Raw genomic sequence first — 25,090 nt, forward strand, 5'->3', positions numbered from 1 at the left:
AGAGAAAATTTAATGGTTATACGATAATTACTATAGGCACAGAGAACTTCAGGTTCTCAAGCAGAATCACAAACACATTTCTTGCTCTTGGACTCAGTTTTGGTCAAATTCTAACACAGGCATCACCAACTATGGAATGAGTTGACTTGTTCAGCAGTGCTAACAGGAGTTCCAGCACAAGTCCTGGGACTGACCCTGTGGTTCCCCATTACATTACCATTATGCTAGATAGACAAAAATAAGAGATATCTACTATTCCTGGTAATATGACAAATGCTAACCATCATTTTTTAAATTTCTATTCAATGCACTATGTATTCTTTGTTAATAATAACACAATCTTTGTTATGTACTTATATATTTGACAAACATACGTTTACTGAAAAGTTTTTATCAGATTCTTACTTATTGCAGGATACCAGTTTAAAATAACACTTACATATATAATAATGACCACATTAATAACAACATACATATTCAACACACATTTCTAGTCATAGGAATAAACAATATATTAATTTGACATGAGTCTAATTTATTTAAAGATCTTGGGTCTGGTCTCTACAATTGAACAGAATTTCAGAAACTGATCTTCTGCCTAATAATGATATCCTGCATACTCAAAATGCATTAACTTATCCAAGACCCAGAAATACAAAGAATAAATATATATAAGATAGGTTCCTGCCCTCTTGGAGTTCACAGCATAGGAGGGGAACCGCCTGTAAACCATAATACCAGAGAGTGACAGGTATATCTTCATATAAGGAGATATACTACCAATTCATAAAATATGAGCTGTATAGGCAAGAAATGAAAAACCTATAAAACTTATGCAAAATAATATTTAAATAGTCAAAAAGATGGACGACTGAATGTTACTAGTATAATACAGCTACATCAGTGAACCAATATGGGGGTTGGGTCTGCTAGAACCAATAAATTTCTTTACATTGTGTTGGAGAAAATATAACAAAAGCAGAGAGATCCTACAGATACATTTAATTAAGAGCACCGTATTTGCCAAAAACTAGCAATATACAAAGTACTTATTTAAAATTAATATAACGACTATAGACTGGCTATAGAATATTTGCTACTTTAGTGTCATTATATGACGAAATTAATAATTCTGTGGAAAACCTAAGAACTCAAGATTCTGAAAGTTCAATAATTATATATGCATTTTAATTTCATTTTCAACACCCAATAGCAAGAATAAAATATAATTCAAGTTAATATGAAAAGCTTACATGTCAACATAAATTAAAATGCAAGAAATTATTTTAATATATATATATGTGGTTTTATTAATATTAAGGACTATGATTCCAAAATGCTTCATATTTTTAAAATAAATTTAGTTCAAATGCAGAACATACATTTTGTTTGTAAAATTTTAAATATCTTTTAATTGAAAATTATTCTGATTATCAAGCTTCAAATAAACTCCAAGGAATAAAAGTATAGAAGAATAACTTAGAAATTTCCTTTTTACTAAAATATATGATCAATATGCCAAAAAAGAGGAACTTAGCTCACAAAATCCCCTGAAAGTATCTTGTTATATTTTTCAATACAATATACAATGTGCCACTTAAATGTGAAAAAAATGATCATTTTCTACAATTAAGGATACACTGATATATCACACTGTAATTCATGGGGGGGAAATATCTACAAATTAAATGCTATAGAATTATAGATAGCTATTTCAAAAATCCCCATTGTGCATTCTCTCATTAAGTAAATATTAATTCTCTACTTTATCTTTTCTAAAAATATGCTCATATTAAAATGTTTGTTAAAAATAAACTTTCATGTTATAAACAAAGAACACATGATATTTACATAGCATTTACCTCAAGGAAGGAAAAACCTTATAAAAACAAATGTTAAGGAAGCAATGAATTAAGTAGTACGCCTGCTTTATAACTGAAACAGTCAATAAATTTTTTTCTACAAATGCGCTTATACTGCCACATTAAATAATTCCTCTCTAAATCAAAGTTTGTTGATGATCAGTTTTTCTTTTATTAGTAAAGCTACAATGCAAAATCCTTGAAAATATGCTCTCAAGTAACATCATTTACAAACTAATGTACTCAACTTTCAGATGCTATCCACTCACCCCATATGTGAATGTTTTAAGTCAGTGATAATATCTTTATACAAAATACATCCATCTACAATGAAAATTATTCATTTTTTCTATTTACATAGAAAAAATTTTAACAAACACCCACAATCCACCTGAGTAATGAAAACACATTTCTACCTTGGCAAATAGAAGCAAAAAATTATAGCCACAGCTGTGTTGAAGAAGCCCTATATTTTGCTGCATGCCTAAACTTTACTCTGCAAAACTTTTAATTCTTTGGCAAGACATATGAGAAACAGCACCTAAAAACCAAGTATTAGTAGTCTCATGTTATATAAAAAGAATGTACAGGAAAAAAAAAATAGAAAGAAAAGTATTTTGACAGAGGTGACTGAGAAAAGAGTACTGTTTAAGGCAGAAACTCTATTGTTTTTAATTTTCACTAGTTTTTCTCTTTTCTGTCATAAAGGGCACTGTGATAGATATTATTCTATTTCCACCTATCATTTTTATTTAATGTTTTAAATTAAGATTAAAAAAAAAACTCACTTTAGAGATAACCCCACTTTAGGGGTTTTCAATCTCTAACAAATCACTGAGTGCCCTAAATGGATTTTACTGGATTGTACTTATTAAACAAATAGAATTAAGTTTGATAATTATTTTTTAAATTCCTAAGATTTCCAAATATTTTCAGAATCAGCTTAAGTTTTCACATGACATTTTCATCATGAGTATATTGGAAAGATAAAGACCTAAACCTACTATTCAAGAAATATGACCCTTCATATGACCAATATGTATTCCACAATCAATATAATTAACTTAAATAGCAAATAGCTCCTTTTGTCATTTGTTTTCCCCAAAAGTTCCATTTAAAGATTCATTGTATTCTTTAAACATATACAAATAACTTTAAACCTAACTTTGTTTATTCCAAAAATCAATGCAGTTACAAGGTGCTAAGTAGATTTGGGGGTATACCATTTCAGTGCTAACTTATCTCTGATTAATCTAAACCTTAATAGTACAAGTTAATCTCTACAATAATGTTTGCATATGAGACTTCATGGCAGATTTTCATTGCACTGAAGAGAGTTAAATGTCTTTTTTTATCTCAAAAGAAATATTTCACTTCCTTTCTTAATCTACTGTGTATCTATAGAACCCCATCTGTTAAGGATTGATCTAGCAAACATTGCTACTGCTGCAGATTCCAAACCCATTCAAATCAGTTTCCAGCTTGCGAGGGCTTTATTGCCTCTTATTACGTTAAAATGTATTAAATAAGCATGTAAACAGTTGTTAAAATAACCTAATAGCACATCTTTTAAAGTGAAATTGGTATTGGTTTGGTGAAAACTGGAAAAACACTTTAAATGTGTTCTTTTAAATTTACAGAAATAAAGTTATAGAATACAGTACCTGCTAAAATACTAACACAGATCTCACCTCTTTTCTTTTAAAAGGGAAAACTAAAGACATGTACTAACCTCCTATTTGCAGCTGATTAAAATTAAAACTCTCAATAATATTTCTATTAGTGTTTTTAAAATAATCCGGTTATATCAATGTGGTAACATTACCCAAACTTACAACTGATTTTTATGGTGACATATTTAAGGGTAAAAAGAAGTAGAAAGTGGTGGTCTGTATTTAAACAGTAGTAAACATAACAAAGCAAGGACAGATATTCTCCTATCTTTGATTTGAAAAATCAAAGCAAACAGAAAAAAAAACAGCTTTAACTTCTCTGTGAATTTAAGAGGTGCATAAACTATAGATATTATCTAATCCATGGCACCACTGCTATAGCTGCAGCGTCCTTTCAGTTTTCCAATAAACCAAATAAAAATAATGGGTTAGTTGAAAAATCGGAGTACCTGGGTGTCATAAAATCTCCTTGCAAGCACAGTTTCTTTGCTGTGACTCCACATTAAATACAATAGTCAGCTGATTGCTCCTGATTTAAGCCTTGCCTTCCAAAACGGAGCCTTACTTAATGTCAAAGACGACTGTAAAGGAAACTGTTGAAAAGCTTTGCTGCAGCAAAAACTGCATTTACAAAACATAAAAAATGAACTACTCTTAATTATGTGAACTATATGATTCCCCTCTCCTTATTTCTTCCCCTAACATTTTGAACGCTTCTTAGCCTCAGTAGATAGCGTAAAACATAAAGTCACACACAGTTCTGCAGTAACGCTTTCTTATCATGAAAACACACACACACACAACAACAACAAAACCTAGGGCTACACCTAACACCTTTCCTTTCATCTTGATCCATTGCCACGCTAAGACAACCACAGAGACCAACCTGTATGATTTAGTGCCCTCACATTTTAACATGTTGTGGGGGCGCAAGCGAACTGCGCACGCACGCGCGCGCGCGCGCGCACACACACACACACACACACACACACACACACGACTAAGAGGTGAGCGCATTCAGAACAACATTACAAAGAAAGAAAGGCTGCCTAATAGAGGTGAGGGTGGGGGACACAGCCACAACACTCCGTATTTTAAAGAAGATGCAAAACGGCATCCTTCTCCTCGTCATTGGAAAACAGCACACCCAGCTGCTCCGAGTTCGAGCGAACGCGCTGCCCGCATTTCGGGAGCCCCGGGGATTTTAGACTCCAGGGACCAGGCTTCCATCCTGGCGGAGCCACACCAGGGACCACTAACAGTGTGAGAGAAAGAACTCCAGAGCAAGGGAGGCCTCCTCCCCCACAACGAACTCTCAAGTCCACCCACACCTGCGCGCACGGCAGGGGATGCTTCACTGTTCATTAAGTTGGACGGACACTGCGCTCAGGTGGCAAGAGAAGAGCCGCGGAGACCGGGAGGTGGCGGGGCGAGGGCCACGCGCGGGCGGGTCCCCCGGCGGCACCGCCGGCGGCTCGATCCCGGCTCGCAGGGATGCGCAGCGCGGTGACCCTGGGGTGCGGGAGGCGGTGGGGGCGGGGAGAAGAGGGCAGGCGTTTTCCCTTACCAGATTGAGCACCGTCTCCACGATGTCCCTGTTGCTGACCTCTCCGACTTGTATGAGTCCAATCAGCACTGCGAATTTCATCCGGATGTTGCGGATCGGCACGGACGGGTTAATCATCCCCGCGGGCAGCACCACCGCGCCGGAGGCGGACGGGCCCCTCGCTTCGCCCATCCCGCTGCCCCCGCCGCCGCCGCCGCCGCCTCCGGCCCCGACGGCGACGAGCCCTACGGGCTGAGGCTCGAGGCCGCCCGGGCCTGGCTTCTCGCTCGCCATATGGCCCGCTCCCGAGAAGGGAAAAGCAGAGGCGCTGCCTCCGCCGGCACCGTTATACCTGCCGCGTCCTCCGCCCCCCGGCCGTCGCCTCGCAGGCCCAGCATCCACCGGCGCCGCGACGCCGGGCTCGCTCCCCGCCTGCGCCTCAGCCCTGCCGGCCGAGGCGGTGGGTTCCTCTCAGGCTGATTCCCGGCGGCAGCCGCCCCGCCGACCGCTCTCGGGAGAGCAGCTGTGCCGCCGCCTCCACTGCCTCCGCTCCCCCCCTCCCGGCCGCCCCGGCCCGGCCGCGCCTCGCGGAGATGCTGCCGCCCCTCCGAAAAGCCCTGGGCGCGCGGCTGGCCGCGGCGCTGGCCGGTGCTGAAGCCCGGGCTGTGGCCGACGCTACGGACACGGCTGCTGCCGCCACCACCGGCCCCACTGTTGTTGTGAAGCCCCGCCGCCGCCGCCGCTCACTCCGCCATGTTGCCGCCCCCTGCCTGCGGTAGGGCCACTGCGCCTGCGCAGCGCCTCGGAGGGGCGGAGCCGCGGTGCACCCCCCGTGGCCTGGCCCCGCTGGTCTTCCTCCCAGGCCCCGCCCCCGGCCGGAGGCTCGGACAGGTGACCAGGTGCTCCGCACCGCCGGCAGGGGCGGGGCGTGGTGGCCTCCTGGAGCTTTCCCTGGCGGCGAGTGCTCCCTGCGGGAAGGGCGCCCTGAGGCTGGGTCTCGCCTTCGCTGCCATCCCCGCCCCCCGTGCTCTGCTGGGGGTTCGTCACCTTCATCCTCGGCGTCGCACCGCAGCGGCCACTGGCCGTGCCGCGCTCCTAAGGTAGGGGAGTGCCAGGCGACCGCTTCCGCCCCGGCGCCCTGCCTCGCCGTCCTGCCCGCCGGACCGCTGGACCGTCCCGAAGAAAAGGCGGCCGGCAGAGCGGAAACAAACCCCGTGGAGGGTGGTCCCGTGTGGCTGGGGAAGGATACAGAGGAAAGGGAGCGGGTCTTTTCTGTCGGCTGTGCGGGAGGCTGACACCCGCACACACGGGCACAACTGACCTTAGAATTTGTCCAGCAGTGATTTGCTCTGGATGGAGCTCGGAACAACAAACAGCTCTTGAACTCACCTCCCAGCCTGAAAAGAATGCACCATGTCACACTGTGGTGGAAGCTACAAATACCTTATTTTAAAACTCCCTAAGGACCCTCAGGTATGATACCAGTTAATGATGATGCCTCCCTTTTTCTTAGGCATGTCCCCTTCAGAGAATTTCGAAATTATCTAAAAATATAGGTAATTCTCACTGCCAGCCCTGGTCTGTGATAAAAGTATATTTCTCTGCCTTCACAAGTATAGAAGCAAGAAAATACTTTTAGTTAAAAAATTAAAATGTACAAAGTAATCTTGCTCTAGTATTTAATTAAAACTAAATAGGTATGATTGTCATTTTCTTCCTCGAAATGATGTAATTTATTTTAATATTTCATGAGGTATGCCCTTTTCAATATATTAAAAGCTGCTAGAAATATTAGATATCTTGAGAAATGTTGAAATCATTTTAATTGTCAATATACAAATCTATCATAATTTGTTTTGTTATTGCATATATTATATTGGACTAGCTAGTCAAGTTAACTCCCAGGATATTGGAATATGGTAAAATCCTAAATTGGTATAGATCATATACTAGTATAACAAAGTTCCTCAAAACCAGTGCTTAGGATTGTGTGTGTGTGTGTGTGTGTGTTTAAATTTGCACTGGAGAGTTTGAGTTACTGAAATAGTTTAGCAAAAATTTATGAAAGAAGTGGCAATTGGTACATCATTAAAGTTAAATACCATTTAATTTAAAAATGCTAGAATGGAAGATTTGGAAAATGGAAATGTGTGGAAAATTTACAAAACCAAAAACTTTTAATAGTGTGACTTAGATATGCTATACAATTGGAAACTCTTGTAACGTGTATATCCACCTATAGCACTTGTGTGTCCCAAATATGTATCTTCTACTTTTACCAGTGCTATTTTCATTTGCAAATTTAAAATGACATCTATCTTAAATATGTAAATCTATACTGAAAGGTCATTGCACTAACTTTTGTCATTCCACTGGGCATAGTCAGGGTAGGGCAAAAGTGGGTTTACAGTTTTGAGTACATGAGACAAAGATTATTCTTGTATTACTAGAGGCCCGGTGCACGAATTTGTGCACCAGTGGGGTCCCTCGGCCTGGTCTGTGAAATTGGGCTGAAACCATCTCTCCGACATCCTCCGAGGGGTCCCAGATTGCAAGAGGGCACAGGCCAGGCCAAGGGACCCTACTGGTGCACAATCGGGGCCGGGGAGGGACACAGGAGGTTGGCCAGCCAGGGAGAGACCATGGGAGGGCGTGTCCGGCCTGTCTCACTCAGTCCTGATCGGCCAGACCCCAGCAGCAAGATAACCTACCAGTCGGAGCGTCTACCCCCTGGTGGTCAGTGCACGTCATAGCGAGTGGTTGAGCAGCCCTAGCATATCATTAGCTTATTACACTTTGAATGGTTGAATGGATGACCGGACACTTAGCATATTAGGCTTTTATTATGTAGGATTATATAGGATTATTGTATTATTTTCCATGCAAACAACTGGAGTTTAATTCAACATCAAAGACATTTAAAAGAGTTTACCAATTTAGACGAATTATACAGTACACTGTCAGCTCCTTGCAGGTAGTGTGGTACTGTGGAAAGTGCATAAGCTTTGGAATCACACTCAGTACTTATTACCCATGCAGTCTACTCAAGTTATTGAGCTCAGTCTCCTCATTCACTAACAGCAGTGAAAATTTAATAAAACAATTTCAACCCAGCAGCCAGTACACATTATATGTGTCCTTCTACCCTGAGTACAAAGGCACAATGTGTTGAATGACCTATAAACACATGGAAGACTATTTTGAAACCACATGCCAGTCTTTATAATAGCAGTTATATGTTTTCAATACCATCTCCAAATATAAAGTTTAGAAAAAGACAGCAGGTCCGTTTCCTTTTAGCCTACAAAGCCTGTTTCCCTGCAAATGTACAATTAACTTAGCGTTAGTATTAACAATATTTTGAAATAAAAGATAGGTGTATAATAATAGAAGCTAACTAAAATGTTCATTTTAAGTCTTTGTATTAAATATATACTGTATATTTTGTGTGGTGAATATTAATTTTGTATACATGTTTGCTTTAATAGATGCATACCCATACTTCCAAAGGTCAATTCTTCAAAGATAAGAAGCCCATGAATCTGAGTTTCAAAAGATAATATTATATAGTGGTTGAGAATACATGCTCCATATTTACTGGGACCTGGATTTGAATTCCAGCTCCACCATCCACTTACCCGTGTGGGCTCTGGGCCAAAGGACTTCTCTTCAAAGTCTTAGTTTACTCAACCCAAAGTAGAGATTCACAGGATTATGAGATGAAAGGATCTAATACATTTAAGGTAATTAATGTAGTAGCAATTGTCAATAAATAAGTAATGTTTCCTTCTTTGACTGTTGGAAAAGACAACATTGTAGTTATTTTTGTGTTTTCAGCACCTACCATGCCTGGCTTGTAATTTATATTTAATAAACGTGTTCAAAAATTAATGCATGAAAACGGCAATTCTCCAGGCTGAATATTCCTATATCCGTCATGTGTTTTCTAAAAAGCAGGTTTCTCACTGTCCTCTAAACTTAATCTGAACAGAGTACTCCAAATTCTAGGTAAGTTCAGACCAGTAAAAAAAGAGGGAAACTTTCTTCCTTTGGAATTATAGCCCCTAATGTAATCCAAATCAAATCAGTTTGGTTTGCTTTGCTTAGGGTCATGGTTTTTCAACAATATCACAGTAGTGATTTATGTTTGGCATATAGTAGGTTCTCAAAAAATTTGGTCCCTTTCCCCTCTAAAGTTTTTTATCATCAGAAACACAACAGATTTTGTTCTGTTAATGTTTTACTTTGTTTCTAAACATGCAGCTCTGAAGCAGCAGCATATCTGCAATATTGGTTTTACAGATAGTTTTTGAGATATAAAGTGCAGAAATGTACATATATACTTAAATCTAATTTACTTTTCAGATTTTCTGTTTTAAATTTTTGGCATGCCCACTTATTCAACGTGATTGGATAACTGTCATAAATAAGCACCATAGAGAAATACCACATTAAAAAAAAAAAAAAAACAAAAAAACAGAACACTGAGTAAGAAATATTTTGGCCTTAATTAAATCCTTAATTCAGAAGGCACCTCAGTAACTTCTAGTGCACCAAAGTCATGATCATCATCATTGTACAGTACTGAAGGAAAAATTTATTTGTACTATGTACAAACAATAATTTCCAGTATTGTGCAAAAAAATCTTGTTTAAGCCATTTTCTTTTTCTTTCTGTACAATAAGAAATAGAATAAACATTAGTACAATTTTTACAAATATTTTGTTTATTTTAATAAACCTGGTATAGATAATGTCCATTTAAAAACTATATCCCAGGCCAAAAGTTACAAATAAAATAAAAAAGTTCTGTGTGTTATTGTACACACTTCTGCATGGATAACCTTATTAACTGCTAATTAAATTTAGAACTTTTCTGGCATCTTCGGACAAGATTTTTCTTTACTCTTAAAATGCTTTCTCTTCAGCGAAGCCATCTTTGGAGTTAGTCTTTACTCTCACCTTACCTATCATCTTGACTCCAACCTGATATTCCTCTTCTTTTGATCCAGACCTTCATATTTTAAAAGTGGCTTCAAGTTGAGGAAAGCTCATTTTTCCACAGTTCAGTTTTCTAAAAGACTTGCATCTCCCACTGAAAGTAATAATCTAGGGATGAAACAATCACATATTAGAACTTGCAGGCCAGTAGAAAGTCATTGTGCAGACTTGCATTAGTCCACCTTATTTATCACAGCCTGGAAATTCAGTCTTGGAAAAGGTGGTCTCCCTGTGCACACATGTAATATTTCAAAAGGAGAGGGCAATATGAAGGGGGCTGAAGTTTGATCACCAAAATTAGCACAATGAAAACAAATAATGAATGATGATGGGCACTAAAATTCACATTACCAGACGTTAAAGAGATTGCGGGGAGGGGAGGCAGTTTTCAATTCCATTTTGAACACCACATTACAAAAGAACTATTTTTAAAAATAAAAAAGGACTGAGGGAAAATAAAAAGAATAACCCATTTAATGACCTTGTTTATTACTGATAAACTTCAATCACATCTTCTTCCTCCATTCCCAGTTTTTTAATAGTATGGTTATCAGCTATTCTCTGACCTTCAAAGAGAAACCTGAGTGGATCCATTGGAACTCTCTGTCTGTGGCAGCATGATTCTTTGAGTTTCTTGAGGTGTATTTTCACTTTCAAGGGAACCTCACTGCTATCCTGTCCTTCCTTCTTATCCCCCAAGTCCTCAGTTGAAGGTTTTGCCTCAGTGACGGTGGTAAAACTTCACTGTGCTTCAGAATCACCTCAAGGACCTGTTAAGACTCTAATTTTCTATTTAATTTTAAACTGTTAATAATTTCATGGGAAAAAAATGACCTTATTCCTCTATGCAAATTTGAAAACATTTCTTCTGTCTTCATTCAAATATTCAATTGAACAGGGTAAAAACAGCTTTGTAGTCACTAAAAACATTCGGATAGAAATCAATTCACATTTTTCAAACTGTGAGTCCCAACCCATTAGTGAGTCATGAAATAGACTTAGTGGGTTGCAACCAGCAGTTTTGTAAATGAAATAGAATAGAAAAACATAGAGTGGAAAATATCAAAGTGCACCCATTATTGTAAATAGACATACACATAAACAGACATACATTTGAACATGTATGCTTACCAGATAATAATGTAAAATGTATTTCTTACTGCAAATCATAGTCAAAAAGTTTGAAAACCACTAATTTAAATTGTTTATGAGCACCTGTTTGGTATAATCCTTCAACTGCTAAACAGTTACCGTCTTATGCTAACAACTAACTTGTCTAATTGGATGTCATAAGGGACCTTAACAACTATTTGGTTGGAGTCTGGATATACTCTGTCTCTGTATCTGAGCAAAATTAAAGTAAAAATAGAGAGAGATGCAAATCATGACCTTTTTCCAATAACTATATTACAAATAAAATAGTGTGTTTAATCTGATGACATGATTTACTGCTTCCTTTTTCTAGTGAATGATATGTTTCCTAATCTCACCTAGAGGTAATACTAAATTATATACTGTGTGTTTTTGAGAATATATCTTCTCATCCCTTCGGCTTTTTAATCCTTTGGCATTTCTACTTCTCTATGACTCCTCAAAGACCACTGAAGGTTGTTTAGTAATCTAGTTTTCAAATTCTTTCAGGATCAATAGATGGAATTTGTCCTGTTTTGGGGAGTTGAAATCATTTAGACTAGCTTGGTACGTATTTACAACTTCTTTACCAAACTCAAACTTCAGTTTCCTCCAACTACTATTACTTCTACCTTTTTCTCTCCACCACTTTCTCTCCTAAACATAGAACACTGACACAAAATACCCCTGCCAATGTTGCTAAATTATTAGAGCATTGGCCTGTGTACCAAAGGGTCACTGGCTCGATTCACCATCAAGGGCACATGCCTGGGTTTTAGGTTCAATCCCCAGCATGTAGGAGGCAACCAATCAATGTATCTCTCTCACATTTCTCTCTCACATTTCTCTCTCTCTTTCTCTCTCTCTCTCTCTCTCTTTCTCTCTCTCTCTCTCTCTCTCTCTCTTTCTCTCTCTCCTTCCCTCCCTCCCTCCCTTCCACTCTCTAAAAATCAATGGAAAAAATCTCCTGTAAGGATTAACAAAAACAAACAAACAAAAAAATCACTGATAGAAAATATAAATTCAATATACACTAATAAATTAGACCCAGTTTTGGAATGGCTAAAATGTTGATGTTTACCAACCAAGAAATATTGAGTGTCTACTGTGTGTCAGAAAGTAGACAGGTCAAAATCGATTATTTAAAATTTTCTATTTAGAAAAATATTGCATTTACAAATGGAAAGATAACCACCAAATCAATGTATTAAACATATCAAATGAAATAATAAAAGTATTCTTTCATTTTAAAAGAGCTAGATACTGTATAAAACCTCTAATTCACATGTGTACCTTCAAACATCCACAAAAAATATACATACAAATGCACTATATGCATGTACATACTTACCATACCTCTGCCCCTTCTTCTTAGTAATACATCCAGCATTTATCCCATTCTCTTCATTATCATTGTCATCCAGTGAGTAGATACTGGTCACTTCATGCCTGGTGACCTCTCCACACTCGATCTTATATAGTCCATCCTGTACTTGGGTAATTTTCCTATAAAGCCCCACATTGATGGATAGATTGTTGGTTCAGAATTTTTACTTTATCAATCACAAAAGCTTTTACATGCATACATGTCACCTGCTAAAAAATCACTAGTAATTCTCTTTGCCTAACAAATGAAACCAAGAGTCCTTATCTTGTCATTAAAGCTCTCCATACTTTACTTTAGCTTACTTGGCTAGTTTTACCTTATTCTATTCCTGACACAAAGTCTATACCAATGGCTCCCAACCTTTTTTATGTGCATAACTCTTTTTATCATTAAAAAAAATATTCTCAGACTCCTAGACTCTTACCTGCGATATTCTTTTAATGTCCATTAATTGAGAAAATACAATAATGAAAAGCTATTTTCAATTTTAAAATGCCACTTAATATTTACTTTTTTAAAATTATAACTTTTACATATATTCCAGACACACACACTATTGTGGGTTGAATTGTATTCCCTCAAAAGATATGTTAAGTCCTACGCATAGTACCTTGTGGCTTTTTTGGAAATATGCCTTTATAGATATAATCAAGTTCAAATGAGGTTATACTGGAATTAGGTGGGCCCTAAATCAAATATGATTGGTGATTTATAATAAGAGGAAAAGAGGTATACAGACAAACATGCACACAGAGGGAAGATGATGGAAAGACAGACACGCAGGGAAGAATGCCATGTGAAGAGATGCAGAGATTGATGTTCTGCAGCTGTGAGCCGAGGAATGCTGAGAATTGCTGACAACCACCAGGAACCAGGAAAAGCATGGCCCTATTGATACCTTCATTTTGGACTTTTAAACTCCAGAACTGTGAGTTAATAAATTTCTGATGTTTATCCCATCTAGTTTATGGTACTTTGTTACAGCAGCTCTAGGAAACTAATATGCATAAGTGTGTTTAATATTTTTCCTGTCCACAAAAAATGCCTGATGTAGAATCACAAAAGTACAGTGACTTAATTAGCCATGCCTATATAAAGACACTTCCATTAAAATAAAAAAACAAAAAAACTAAAAGGACTGCATTCATAGAGCTCCAGAAATTCTTTCCACAATCAGAAATACTGATATCAGGAGATCCAAGATGGCGGCCTTATAGGTGGAAGCTACACTCACCTCCTCCCAGACCAAACTGGAATTATAACTAAAATATAAAATAATCAACTTGAATAACCAACTGAAGACTATCTGAACGTAAGTTTTATAACCAAGAATTTACAGAAGAAGCCACATGGAGACTGGTAGGAAGGGCAGAGATGTAAAACAGGCTGGCTGAGGTTCTAAAGTTATAACTCAGCCTAGAGCTCCAGAGCCAGGAAGAGGAACCCACATAATATCTGGCTGTGAAAATCAGCAAGGATTGCCTGGCTGGTATGGCTCTGTGGTTGAGCATCAACCCAAGAACCAGGAGGTCGTGATTCAATTCCTGGTCAGGGCACATGTCTGGGTTGTGGGCTCAATTCCCAGTAGGGGACATGTAGGAGGCAGCCGATCAATGTTTCTTTCTCATCCATGTTTCTATCTTTTCCTCTCTCTCTAAAATCAATTAAAAAAATTTTTTTAATCAGGGATTTTGTTCAGGGAAAGACAAGAATCGCCTAGAAATTCAGGTACCCTTTTAAAGGCCCAGCACACAAAACTAGTTCGTATCCATTCACCCTAGGCTCCACCAGAGGAGGGCAGCTCAGAGCAGACTAAAGCTGTGGGAAGCAAGACTCAGTTGTGTGAATCTGGACAAAGAGCTGAGGGACAGCTGGCAGTCTCCCTGTGCTCAGTCCATCTGCCACATTGCCCACAGATGCCATCTTTCTTAGGTTGAGCACTTCCCTCCATATGGCATCAGCCTGGGGGAATGCAATAGCCTCATCCTCCCAACTCCCCGTCTCCCAGACCTGTGGAGCTTGTGCCTTAGGGAGGAATCAGCTGCCCAGACCTGGGTGTGTAGAGGTCTGGGCAGACTCAGGGTGTCAGAGCCTGAGTTGTGTGGCTCTGGGGAGGGGACCATTTGACCCACCTCCCTGCTAGCCTGACCTGAACCATTCTCCCACAAGAGATCCCCTAGCCTCACCCCACTAAGTTTGAGCTCTCCAGGAGGGCCAGGCTAAATGCAGGACAGACTGAGTTGTGTGGCTCTAGGATGAGGCATTTCTTCTCTCACACATGTGACTGACAGGTACAGAGCCCACCCTTCCCAAGGCAAAATCTTGGTCTCTTTGGGCCTGATAAACACTGCTGACCTCCCCCTGACAACTCTCTGAGACCCCACTCCAAGACAAAGGTCTGTGGGCATGTGGCAGATAGTAGCTAGCTTTGGTATACCCTGGGACTTTTGCTCGGGGTGGCCTCAGATCCAGCACCGGAACCGAGTTTGAATATGTATCAGTCAGGCAAACAACATTCACACCTACCTTGTGACTCACTGAAAACCTACCTCACACAACTCGAATACCTCCAGAGGATCTTTCGGTGGCTGAGTCTAACAGGCAGTGACAGGCAGCACAAACAGATGTGGATTTCAGAGTGCCTTGGGCCTTTTGCTGACCTCCCCCTGAACTTTGTGTTGGTAGAAGTGAGGCTTGGTGTGTAATTTGATGCATTCCATACACACACACAGGCCCAGCAGAGACAGCCACAAACTATAGATCCCTTTGTAGCTCCAAACAGGTTGCCCAGGACCAGGCACAGGCAGTGTCTGAAATTGACCTGCACCAGAATCCCTCCCAAGAGGCCCCAGAACCAACACACACAGTGACAAGCGTCAGACTACATCAGAGTAAGATCCAATTAGCTCCACAAGTGGCACATCCAAAGGGAGATCTCTGAAGACACCACACCCTACTGAGGCAGATTCAAATTTGTGTGGTCAACACCCACACAGCAGCTTGTACGGTGTGGTCTGAATAGATCCTCACAGTCAGATTGAGGGTTGACCTTATGCACAGATGGGCCAACAGCAATCAAGACTCACCTATGATGGGAGAGCTCACATAACCCACAAATGGACATTCCTGGAGCACCCAACTCAGATGATCAAGGAGGCTATGCCCCTGAATCCCATAGGATACCTGCTATGTAAGGCCAACCTATCAAGACTGGGAGACATAGCAAATATGCCTAATACACAAAAAACAGCCAAAATGTGGAGACAAAGAAACATGCCCCAAATAAAAGAACAAGAAATCTTCAGAAAAAGAACTAAACAAAATGGAGGCAAGCAATCTACTTGATATGGGTTATAAGAACTTAGTGAGAACTTCAACAGCAAGAAAAATGACATAGAAACCATAAAAATGAACCAGCCAGAAATAAAGAATATAATATCTAAAATGAAGACAATACCAACAAGAACAAATAATAGGTTAGATGAAGCAGAAGATCAAGTCAGTGCTTTGGAAGACAAGGTAGCATAAAACACCCAATCAGAGCAGCAAAATAATAATAATAATAATATTATTATTATTATTATTTTTAAAAATGAAATTAGCTTAAGAGAACTCTTGGACAACATGAAATGTAACAACATTGGTATCATAGGGGTACCAGAAGGAGAAGAGATAGAGCAATGGATTGAGAACCTATTTGAAAAAATAATGACTGAAAACTTTCCAACCCTAGTGAAGGAAAAGGACACAGAAGTCCAGGAAGTGCAGAGTCCCAAACAAGATAAATCCAAAGAGGTCCTCACCAAGACACATCTTAATTAAAATGGCAAAGTTTAAAGACAAAAAATGAATCTTAAAAGCAGCAAAAGACAAGTAGTTACTTACCTACAAGGAAATTCCCATAAGACCATCACCTGATTTCTCAACAGAAACATTTCAGGCCAGAAGGAATTGGCATGAAATATTTAAAGTGCTGAAAAGCAAGGACCTTCAACCAAGACTATTTTACCCAGCAAGACTATTGTTTAAAATTGAAGGAGAAATAAAGTGCTTCCCAGACAAGAAAATGTTAAAGGATAACATTACCACCAAAGGAGTTATACAAGACATGTTAAAGAGTTTTCTTTAAGAAGAAAAAAAAAAGAAGAAGAATAAGAAAAAAGGAACATATGCCCTAGCTGGTTTGGCTTAGTGGATAGAGCATCAGCCTGCGGACTGAAGAGTCCTGGGTTTGATTCCAGTCAAGGGCATGAACCTTGGTTGCGGGCTTGATCCCCAGTGGAGGGCATGCAGGAGGCAGCCAATCAATGATTCTCTCATCATTGATGTTTCTGTCTCTCTCTAGCTCTCCCTTCCTCTCTGAAATCAATAAAAATATATTTTTAAAAGAAGAAAAAAGGAACATAGCTACAAAGAGTAAAAGTGCCTACATGCCTATCAGTAATCACTTTAAATACAAATGGCTTAAATGCTCTAATCAAAAGACAGGGAAGATAAGAAAACAAGACCCAAAAGACAGGGAAGATAAGAAAACAAGATCCAAAATAGACCTGCCTCAGAATGAAAGACACACATAAACTAAAAGTAAAGGGATGCCAAAGATATTTCATGCAAATAGAAATGAATTGCAACACTTGTATCAGTCAAAATAGGCTTTAAAACAAAGGCTATAATAGAGACAAAGAAGGACATTATATCATGATAAAGGTATCAATCTAACAAGAGGATATAACTCTTTTAAACCTCTATGCACCCAACATGGGAGCACCTAAATACATAAAGTAAATCTTGATGGACATAAAGGGAGAGATTGACAGTAATACAGTCATAATTAGGGATTTTAATATTCCATTGACATCAATGGATAAATCTTCCAGAGATAAAATTAATAAGGAAACAATGCCCTTAAAAGACACACTAAACCAGATGGATTTAATTGATATGTTCACAGTATTTTACCCAAAGCAGCAAAATATATATTATTTTCAACTGCACATGGAACATTTTCTAGGATACAAAACAAGTCTCAGTCATTTAAAAAGATTGAAATCATATCAAGCATCTTCTCTGACACAATAGTATGAAACTAGAAATCAATTACAAGAAAAAACACAAAACCACAAACACATGGAGGCTAAATAACATGCTCCTAAACAATAAATGGGTTAAAAATGAAATCAAAGAAGAAATTAAAAGATACCTTGAGACAAATGAAAATGGGAATACAACAACCCAAAAGCTTTGTGATATAAATAAACCAATTCTAAGAGGGAAATCATCTATAATAATAAAAGCATAATATGCTAATTAGACTGGACAGCCAAACGACCCTCCAGACGTCCTTCTCAACATATGTGGCGCGCAGGGGCTGAGGCAGAGGCAGTTAGGGGCTGCAAGCAGGTGAGCAGCTAGGGGTGATCAGGCAGGCAGGCAGAATGGTTAGGGATGATCAGGCAGGCAGGCAAGTGGTTAGGAGCCAGCGGTCCCTGATTACGGGAGGGATGTCCGAATGCTGGGATCGGGCCTAAACCAGCATTCTGACATCCCCCGAGGGGTCCTGGATTGCAAGAGGGTGCAGGCCGGGCTGAGGGACCACCACCCTCCGCGCCGTGCACAAATTTTGTGTACCAGGCCTCTAGTAGGATTATAAGCCTACTTCAAGAAACAAGAAAATCTCAAATGAACAATTTAACATTACACTTAAAGGAACTGGAAAGACTACAAACAAAGCCCAGAATGAGTGGAAGGAAGGAAATAAAAATCATAGCAGAAATAATCAGAATAGAGTTAAAAATAAAACAATATAGCCCTAGTCAGTTTGGCTCAGTGGATAGAGTGTCAGTCTGTGAACTGAAGGGTTTCCAGGTTCAATTACGGTCAAGAGAACATATCTTGGTTGCAACCTCGATCCACAGCCCAGTCAGGGTGCATGCAGAAGGCAACCATTTGATGTGTCTCTCTCACATTGATGTTTCTCTCTGTCACTCCCTCTCCCTTCCACTCTCTCTAAAAATCAATGGAAAAATATCCTCGAGTGAGAATTAACACTTACAAAACAAACAAACAAAAAAACAAAAACCTAGCTTCATTTCTTCAGGGACTTCAGAGTCCCATGAGAAAGAGGCAAGCAAAAACAACAACAAAAAAGACCAATGAAATCAAAAGCTGGTTCTTTGAAAAAAATAAATAAGATTGATAAATCCTTAATTGGACTCAATAAAGAGAGAGGACTCAAAAAAAAATCAGAAATGAAAGAGGAGAATAACTGACACCACAGAAACACAAAAGAATATAAGAAATTCTACTAACAACTATATGCCAACAAATTTGGACAATCTGGAAGAAATAGATAAATTCCTAGAAACATAATCTTCAAAAACTGAATCAAGAAGAAACAGAAAATCTTAACAGAGGGATTACAACTAATGAAATTAAAGCAGTAATAAGAGAAAAACTTCCAACAAACAAAAATCCTGGACCTATGATTTCCCAGGTGAATTTTACAAAATGTTTAAAGAATAACTAACACTTATCCTTCTAAAACTATACCCAAAAAAATCAAGAGGAGGAAAGACTCCCAAACTCATTTTATGCAGCTAGCATTATCCTAATTGCAAAAACAGATAAAGACACTGCAAAGACAGAGAACCAAGATGGCGGCATAGTAAACACCTATACTTGCTGTCTCTCACAACCACATCAAAATTACAACTAAAAGGCAGAACAACTACCACCCAGAACCGCAGGAAAGCTGGCTGAGTAGAAGTTCCACAACTAGAGAGGTGAAGAAAGCACACTGAGACTAGGAAGAGGTGCGGAGGCGCGGAAAGTGCTGACACCTGGATGGGCTGCTCTTTTAATCAGGAGGGAGATACAAGCTCCCGCTTGCTCTGAACTCCATTTCTGGGTGAGACTCTGGGGGACCCAGACACATACGGGGAGAAACTGGACTGTCTGGCATTGGGACAGGAACACAAGGGCGGCTTTCTCTCAGAGGTACTCACAGCAATCATTGTTCCTGCACAGGGGGCGTGGGATGCGGAGACCCGGGGATCTCTCCAGTGCAGGGCTGACTGGCAGCCATTGCTGTTTGCTCTGCCCTGGTGATTCCTAGAGACCCTGTCCCACCCAATTTACAACCTCACCCAAGCTGTGCGCATCTGCTTGTGCATATGAATGACCTGTCCTTTTCCCGCCTAAAACCTGTCAAACTGCAGCTGGGCCAGAGAGCCCCAGAGCTTCCAAAAGAAGGCTCAAGGCCCGGCAGCAGCAGCCTGCTTTGCTTCACAGCTGGGCCTCATCTGGGCACTTCCAAACCTCATACAAAGAGGAGGAATCTGCAGATCTCTCTGTAGCTGCTGCTGGGCGGCCCCAGACAGTGGCTGACCTTGCACCTCCTTGGAGATACAAGAGCCAATGTACCCAGTGGCCAGAGTGAGACCATACCGGATTACAACTCTTCACATCCATAAGAGACACACTCAAGGGTCAGACTCAGTGAGCACCAAAGCCCCAATGAAGCAAGTCCTGCCCCATAAGGGTGTCTCCTGCACAACAGATCTTCCAGTGTAGACATAGCTGGTCATCACAGCCAATTGGCCTGGAGGTCAATTCCTCCCAGTGATAACAACAGCAATCAAGGGTTAACTACAACAAGACTGTGCACACAGCCCACAAAGGGGTGCACCAAGAGCGTCCACCTCAGGTGACTGGGGAGGATGAGACACTGGGCCTTATAGGACACCAACCACACAAGGCCACTCTGTCAACTCAAGGAGACTTAGCAGCTACCCAGTACATAGAAACAAACACAGGGAAGCAGCCAAAATGCGGATACAAAGAAACAAGTCACAAATGAAAGTAATGGATGAAAGCAAAATACTCGATATAGAGTTCAAAACCACGGTTATAAGGTTACTCAAGAATCTTCTAGAAACCTCAGAGAAATTTAGTGAGACCCTCAAGGATATGAAAAAGGACCAATCAGAAATTAAGCATACACTGACTGAAATAAAGAATAATATCTAGATTTCCAACAGCAGACTAGAGAATCCCAAGAATCAAGTCAAAGATTTGAAATATGAAGAAGCAAAAACACCCAATCAGAAAAGCAAAAAGCAAAAAGAATAAAAAAACATGAAGATAGTGTAAGGAGCCTCTGGGACAACTTTAGCGTACCAACATCTGAATTATGGGGGTGCCAGAAGAAGGAGAGAGCAATATATTGAAAACCTATTTGAAGAAATAATGTCAGAAAACTTCCCCTACCTGGTGAAAGAAATAGGTTTACAAGTCCAGAAAGTGCAGAGAACCCCAAATAAGAGGAATCCAAATAGGACAACAGCAAGACACATCATAATTAAAATGCCAAGGGCAAAAGACAAAGAGAGAATATTAAAAGCAACAAGAGAAAAACAGTTAGTTACCTACAAGGGAGTACCCATACGACTGTCAGCTGATTTCTCAACAGAAACTATGCAGGCTAGAAGGGAGTGGCAAGAAATATAGAAAGTGATGAATAGCAAGAACCTACAATCAAGATTACTCTACCCAGCAAAGCAATCATTTAGAATTGAAGGTCAGATAAAGAGCTTCACAGATAAGAAAAAGCAAAAGGAGTTCACCACCACCAAACAAGTATTATTTGAAATACTAAAGGGTATTCTCTAAGAAGAGGAAGAAGAAGAAAAAGGTAAAGATAAAAAATTATGAACAGCAAAGTGACAACAAATACATATCTATCAACAAGTGGACCTAAAAATCAAATGAATAAAAAACCTGATGAACAGAACAAACTGGTGAATGTAATAGAATCAGGGGCATGGAAAGGGAGCAGACTGACAATTTTCAGGGGGAAGGGGTTGGGGTGGGTGCAGTAAGAGACTGGACAAAGAGATTACACCTATGGATGACCTCAGTGAGGGTGGGGGTGGGAAGGCCTGGAGTGGGGTTGGGAACCTGTTGGAAGGCTGCTAGTAGCGGGGGGAGGGGGGGAGGAGAGGAACATCTGTAATAATCTGAACAATAAAGATTTTTTTTAAATACACCGCAAAGAAAAAAAAAAAGTATAGGCCAATGTCTCTGATAAACATAGATGCAAAAATCCTCAACAGAATATTAGCAAACTGAATCTAGCAATACATTAAAAAAAATCACACCATGATCAAGTGGGGTTTATTCAAGGAATGCTATGTTGGTACAATAACTACAAATCAATTAAAATGACATACCACATAAACAAAATGAAGGATCAAAATTGTATGATCATGCCCTAACCAGTTTGGCTCAATGAATAGAGTGTTGGCCTGTGGACTGAAGGGTCCCAGGTTCGATTCTGGTCAAAGGCATGTACCTTGGTTGAGGGCACATCCCCAGTAGGGGGTGTGCAGGAGGCAGCTGATCGATGTTTCTCTGTCATCGATGTTTCTAACTCTCTATCCCTCTCCCTTCCTCTCTGTAAAAAATCAGTAAAATAGCCTATCTAATAAAGAGGGAATATGCTAATTGACCCTCATGGCATCGCAAAGATGGCGGCACCCACAGCCAATAAGGAGGAATATGCTAATTTACTGCCACGCCCTCAAAGATGGTGGCACCCACAGCCACAAGATGGTGGCGCCCAGTCCCCTCAGCCCTCCCAGCTGCCCAGGGCTGGTCCGAGGTGCAACCAAGCCTCAGATGGCAGCTGCCCAGCCTCCCAGGGCCACCTGAGGCTCAGGTAACCAGGGCCGACTGAGGCTTGGACTGTTGGCTGTGGCAGCAGGAGAGGTGTCATGGGGCGTCGCCTTTCCCTGATCGCCAGGTTGCCTTCTGCCCCTGAGCACTCCCAGACTGTGAGAGGGGGCAGGCTGGGCTGAAGGACCCTCCTCCAGTTCATAAATTTTCATGCACTGGGCCTCTAGTATTTAATAATAATAAAAATTGTATGATTATGTCAATAGAAGCAGAAAAACATCTGACAAAATCTAGCTCCCATTTATGATAAAAACTTTCAGCAAAGTGAAAATAGAGGGTCCATATTTCAACTTAAGGCTATATATGACAAACCAACAGCTAACATCACATTTAACAGGCAAAAACTAAAAGAATTATCTTAAGATCAGGAACAGGACAGGGATGTCCACTTTTATTACTCTTATCCAACATCATACTGAAATTTTTAGCCACAGAGGTCAGACAAGAACAAGAAATAAAATACATCCAAATGGAAAAGGAAGAAGTAAAATTCTCATTATTTGCATATGTCATGATACTATACTTTAAAGATTTCACAAAAAAATTACTAGAACTAATAAATAAATTCAGTAAAGTACCAGGATTTTTAAGAAGTATATCCAGAAATTGGTTGCACTTTTATACACCAAAAATGAACTATCAGAAATGGAAACTAAGAAAACAATCTTATTTACAACTGCATAAAAAAATACCTATGAATAAATTTAACCAAGAAAGTAAAAGACCTGTACACTGAAAGTTATAAGACACTGATAAAATAAATCAAAGAAGATACAAAAAAATTGAAGAATATACTGTGCTTATGGATAGGAAGAATTAACATCATTAAAATGTCCATATTGCCCAAAGCAACCTATAAATTCAAAATAAAAGGGAAAAAACAAAGCAAAGTTAGAAGTATCATGCTACCTGATATCAAACTATACTACAAGGCTATAGTCATCAAAATAGCATGGTACTGGCCTAAAACCAGACATATGGAGCAAAATAGAGTTCAGAAATAAATGCACACCTATATGGTCAATTAATATTTAACAAAGGAGGCAAGAACATAAAATGGGAGTAAAGACAGTCAATTCAATAAATGGTGTTGGGAAAATTGGACAGATCCATGCAAAAAGAAGAAGGAGAAGAAAACAAGATCACCTTTTTAAACCATATACAAGAATACACTCAAAATGGATTAAAGACTTAAATGTAACTTGAAACTATAAAACTCTTAGAAGAAAGCATAGAAAATCTCTTAAATTTCTTTTAGTAATATTTTTTTCTGATATATGTCCCTGGGGAAGAAAAAAAATTGACAAATGCATATATATGTATATATATGTATATACACTGAGTGGCCAGATTATTATGATCTCTGAACGCATAATAATCTGGCCACTCAGTGTATATCCAAGGAAACAAATACACTAATTTGAAGAAAATATGAATATATGCATGCCTATGTTTATTGTAGTATTATTTATAATAGCCAAGCTATGGAAGCAACCCAAGTATTCATCAATAGATGGATGGATATTTAAAAAAGGAGGCAAGAACATAAAATGGGGGTAAAGACAATCTATTCAATAAATGGTGTTGGGAAAATTGGACAAATCCATGCAAAAAGAAGGAGGAGAAGAAGGTGAACAATAACACATATGGTGGTACATATATACAATGGAATATTATTTGACCATAAATAATGAAATATTATTGTGACAGCATGGATGAACCTAGATAGTATTGTGCTGAGTGAAATAAGTCAGTCAGAGAAAGATAAACACCATACGATTTCACTTAGTATTTATATGGAATCTAAAAAACAATGTAAACAAATAAACCAAATAGAAATAGACTCATAGATACAGGGAATAGACTGATGGTTGCCAGAGGGGAGTTGGTGTTGGGACTAATGAAAAATGTGAATGGATTGAGAAGTACAAATTGGCAATCACAAAATAGTCATGCAGATACAAAGTATAGCATAGGGAATGTAATCAATAATCCTATCTAATGAAAGAGTAATATGCAAATTGTCACACCAAGACACAAGATGGCTGCCCCCATGTGGTCAAAGATGGCTGCCAACATGAGGACACAAGATGGCCACTACAAGATGGCCACCACAAGATGGACTGCAGGGGAGAGCAGTTGTAGGAAGTTAGGGGTGACCAGGCCAGAAGAGGAGGGCAGTTGGGGGGGACCAGGCCTGCAGGGAAGGGCAGTTGGGGGGGTGCCAGGCCTGCAGTGGAGGGCAGTTGGGGTGGGACCAGGTCTGCAGGGGAGGGCAGTTGGGGGGAACTAAGCCTGCAGGAGAGGGCAGTTGGGGAGACCAGGCCAGCAGGGAGTGCAATTAGGGGTGACCGGGCCGGCAGAGGAGGGCAGTTGGGGGAGATCAGGATAGCAGGGGAGGGCAGTTGGGGGGGGGGGGGCAGGCCTACAGTGGAGGACAGTTGTGTGTAGGGGAACCAGGCCTGCAGAGGAGAGCAGTTGAAACGGGGGAACCAGGCCTGCAGGGGAAGGCAGTTGTGGGCAATCAGGCCAGCAGGGAGGGCAGTTGCGGGGGGGGGGGGGGACCAGGCCTACAGTGGAGGACAGTTGGGGTGGACCCAGGCCTGCAGGGGAGGGCAGTTGGGGGGAACCAGGCCTGCAGGGGAGGGCAGTTGTGTGGGGGGGAACCAGGCCTGCAGAGGAGGGCAGTTGAGGGGGGGAACCAGGCCTGCAGGGGAGGGCAGTTGGGGGGGGGGGGGGCTGGCCTGCAGGGGAGG

At 40.2% G+C, this 25,090-nt stretch overlaps 1 protein-coding gene and 1 long non-coding RNA gene across 3 annotated transcripts in view; one reads left to right on the forward strand and one right to left on the reverse strand.

Moving 5' to 3' along the window:
• The window catches only part of NBEA (neurobeachin), an 896,160-nt gene extending 890,785 nt beyond the window's left edge, over positions 1 to 5,375 (reverse strand). For both annotated transcript variants that reach the window (XM_028135810.2, XM_008158996.3), the window contains exon 1: positions 5,103 to 5,375. In XM_028135810.2, the coding sequence (XP_027991611.2) occupies positions 5,103 to 5,375 (273 nt within the window). The remainder of the gene's footprint in view (positions 1 to 5,102) is intronic.
• Positions 5,376 to 6,344: 969 nt separating this feature from the next.
• Positions 6,345 to 13,459, forward strand: LOC129150028 (uncharacterized). The gene is made up of 4 exons (XR_008556812.1): positions 6,345 to 6,554; positions 8,570 to 8,824; positions 11,723 to 11,779; positions 13,353 to 13,459. It is a non-coding gene; the product is annotated as an uncharacterized LOC129150028 (long non-coding RNA).
• The last annotated feature ends 11,631 nt before the right edge of the window (positions 13,460 to 25,090 follow it).

This window comes from Eptesicus fuscus, chromosome 8, assembly GCF_027574615.1.
Source record: "Eptesicus fuscus isolate TK198812 chromosome 8, DD_ASM_mEF_20220401, whole genome shotgun sequence".
Classification (NCBI taxonomy): Eukaryota; Metazoa; Chordata; class Mammalia; order Chiroptera; family Vespertilionidae; genus Eptesicus; species Eptesicus fuscus.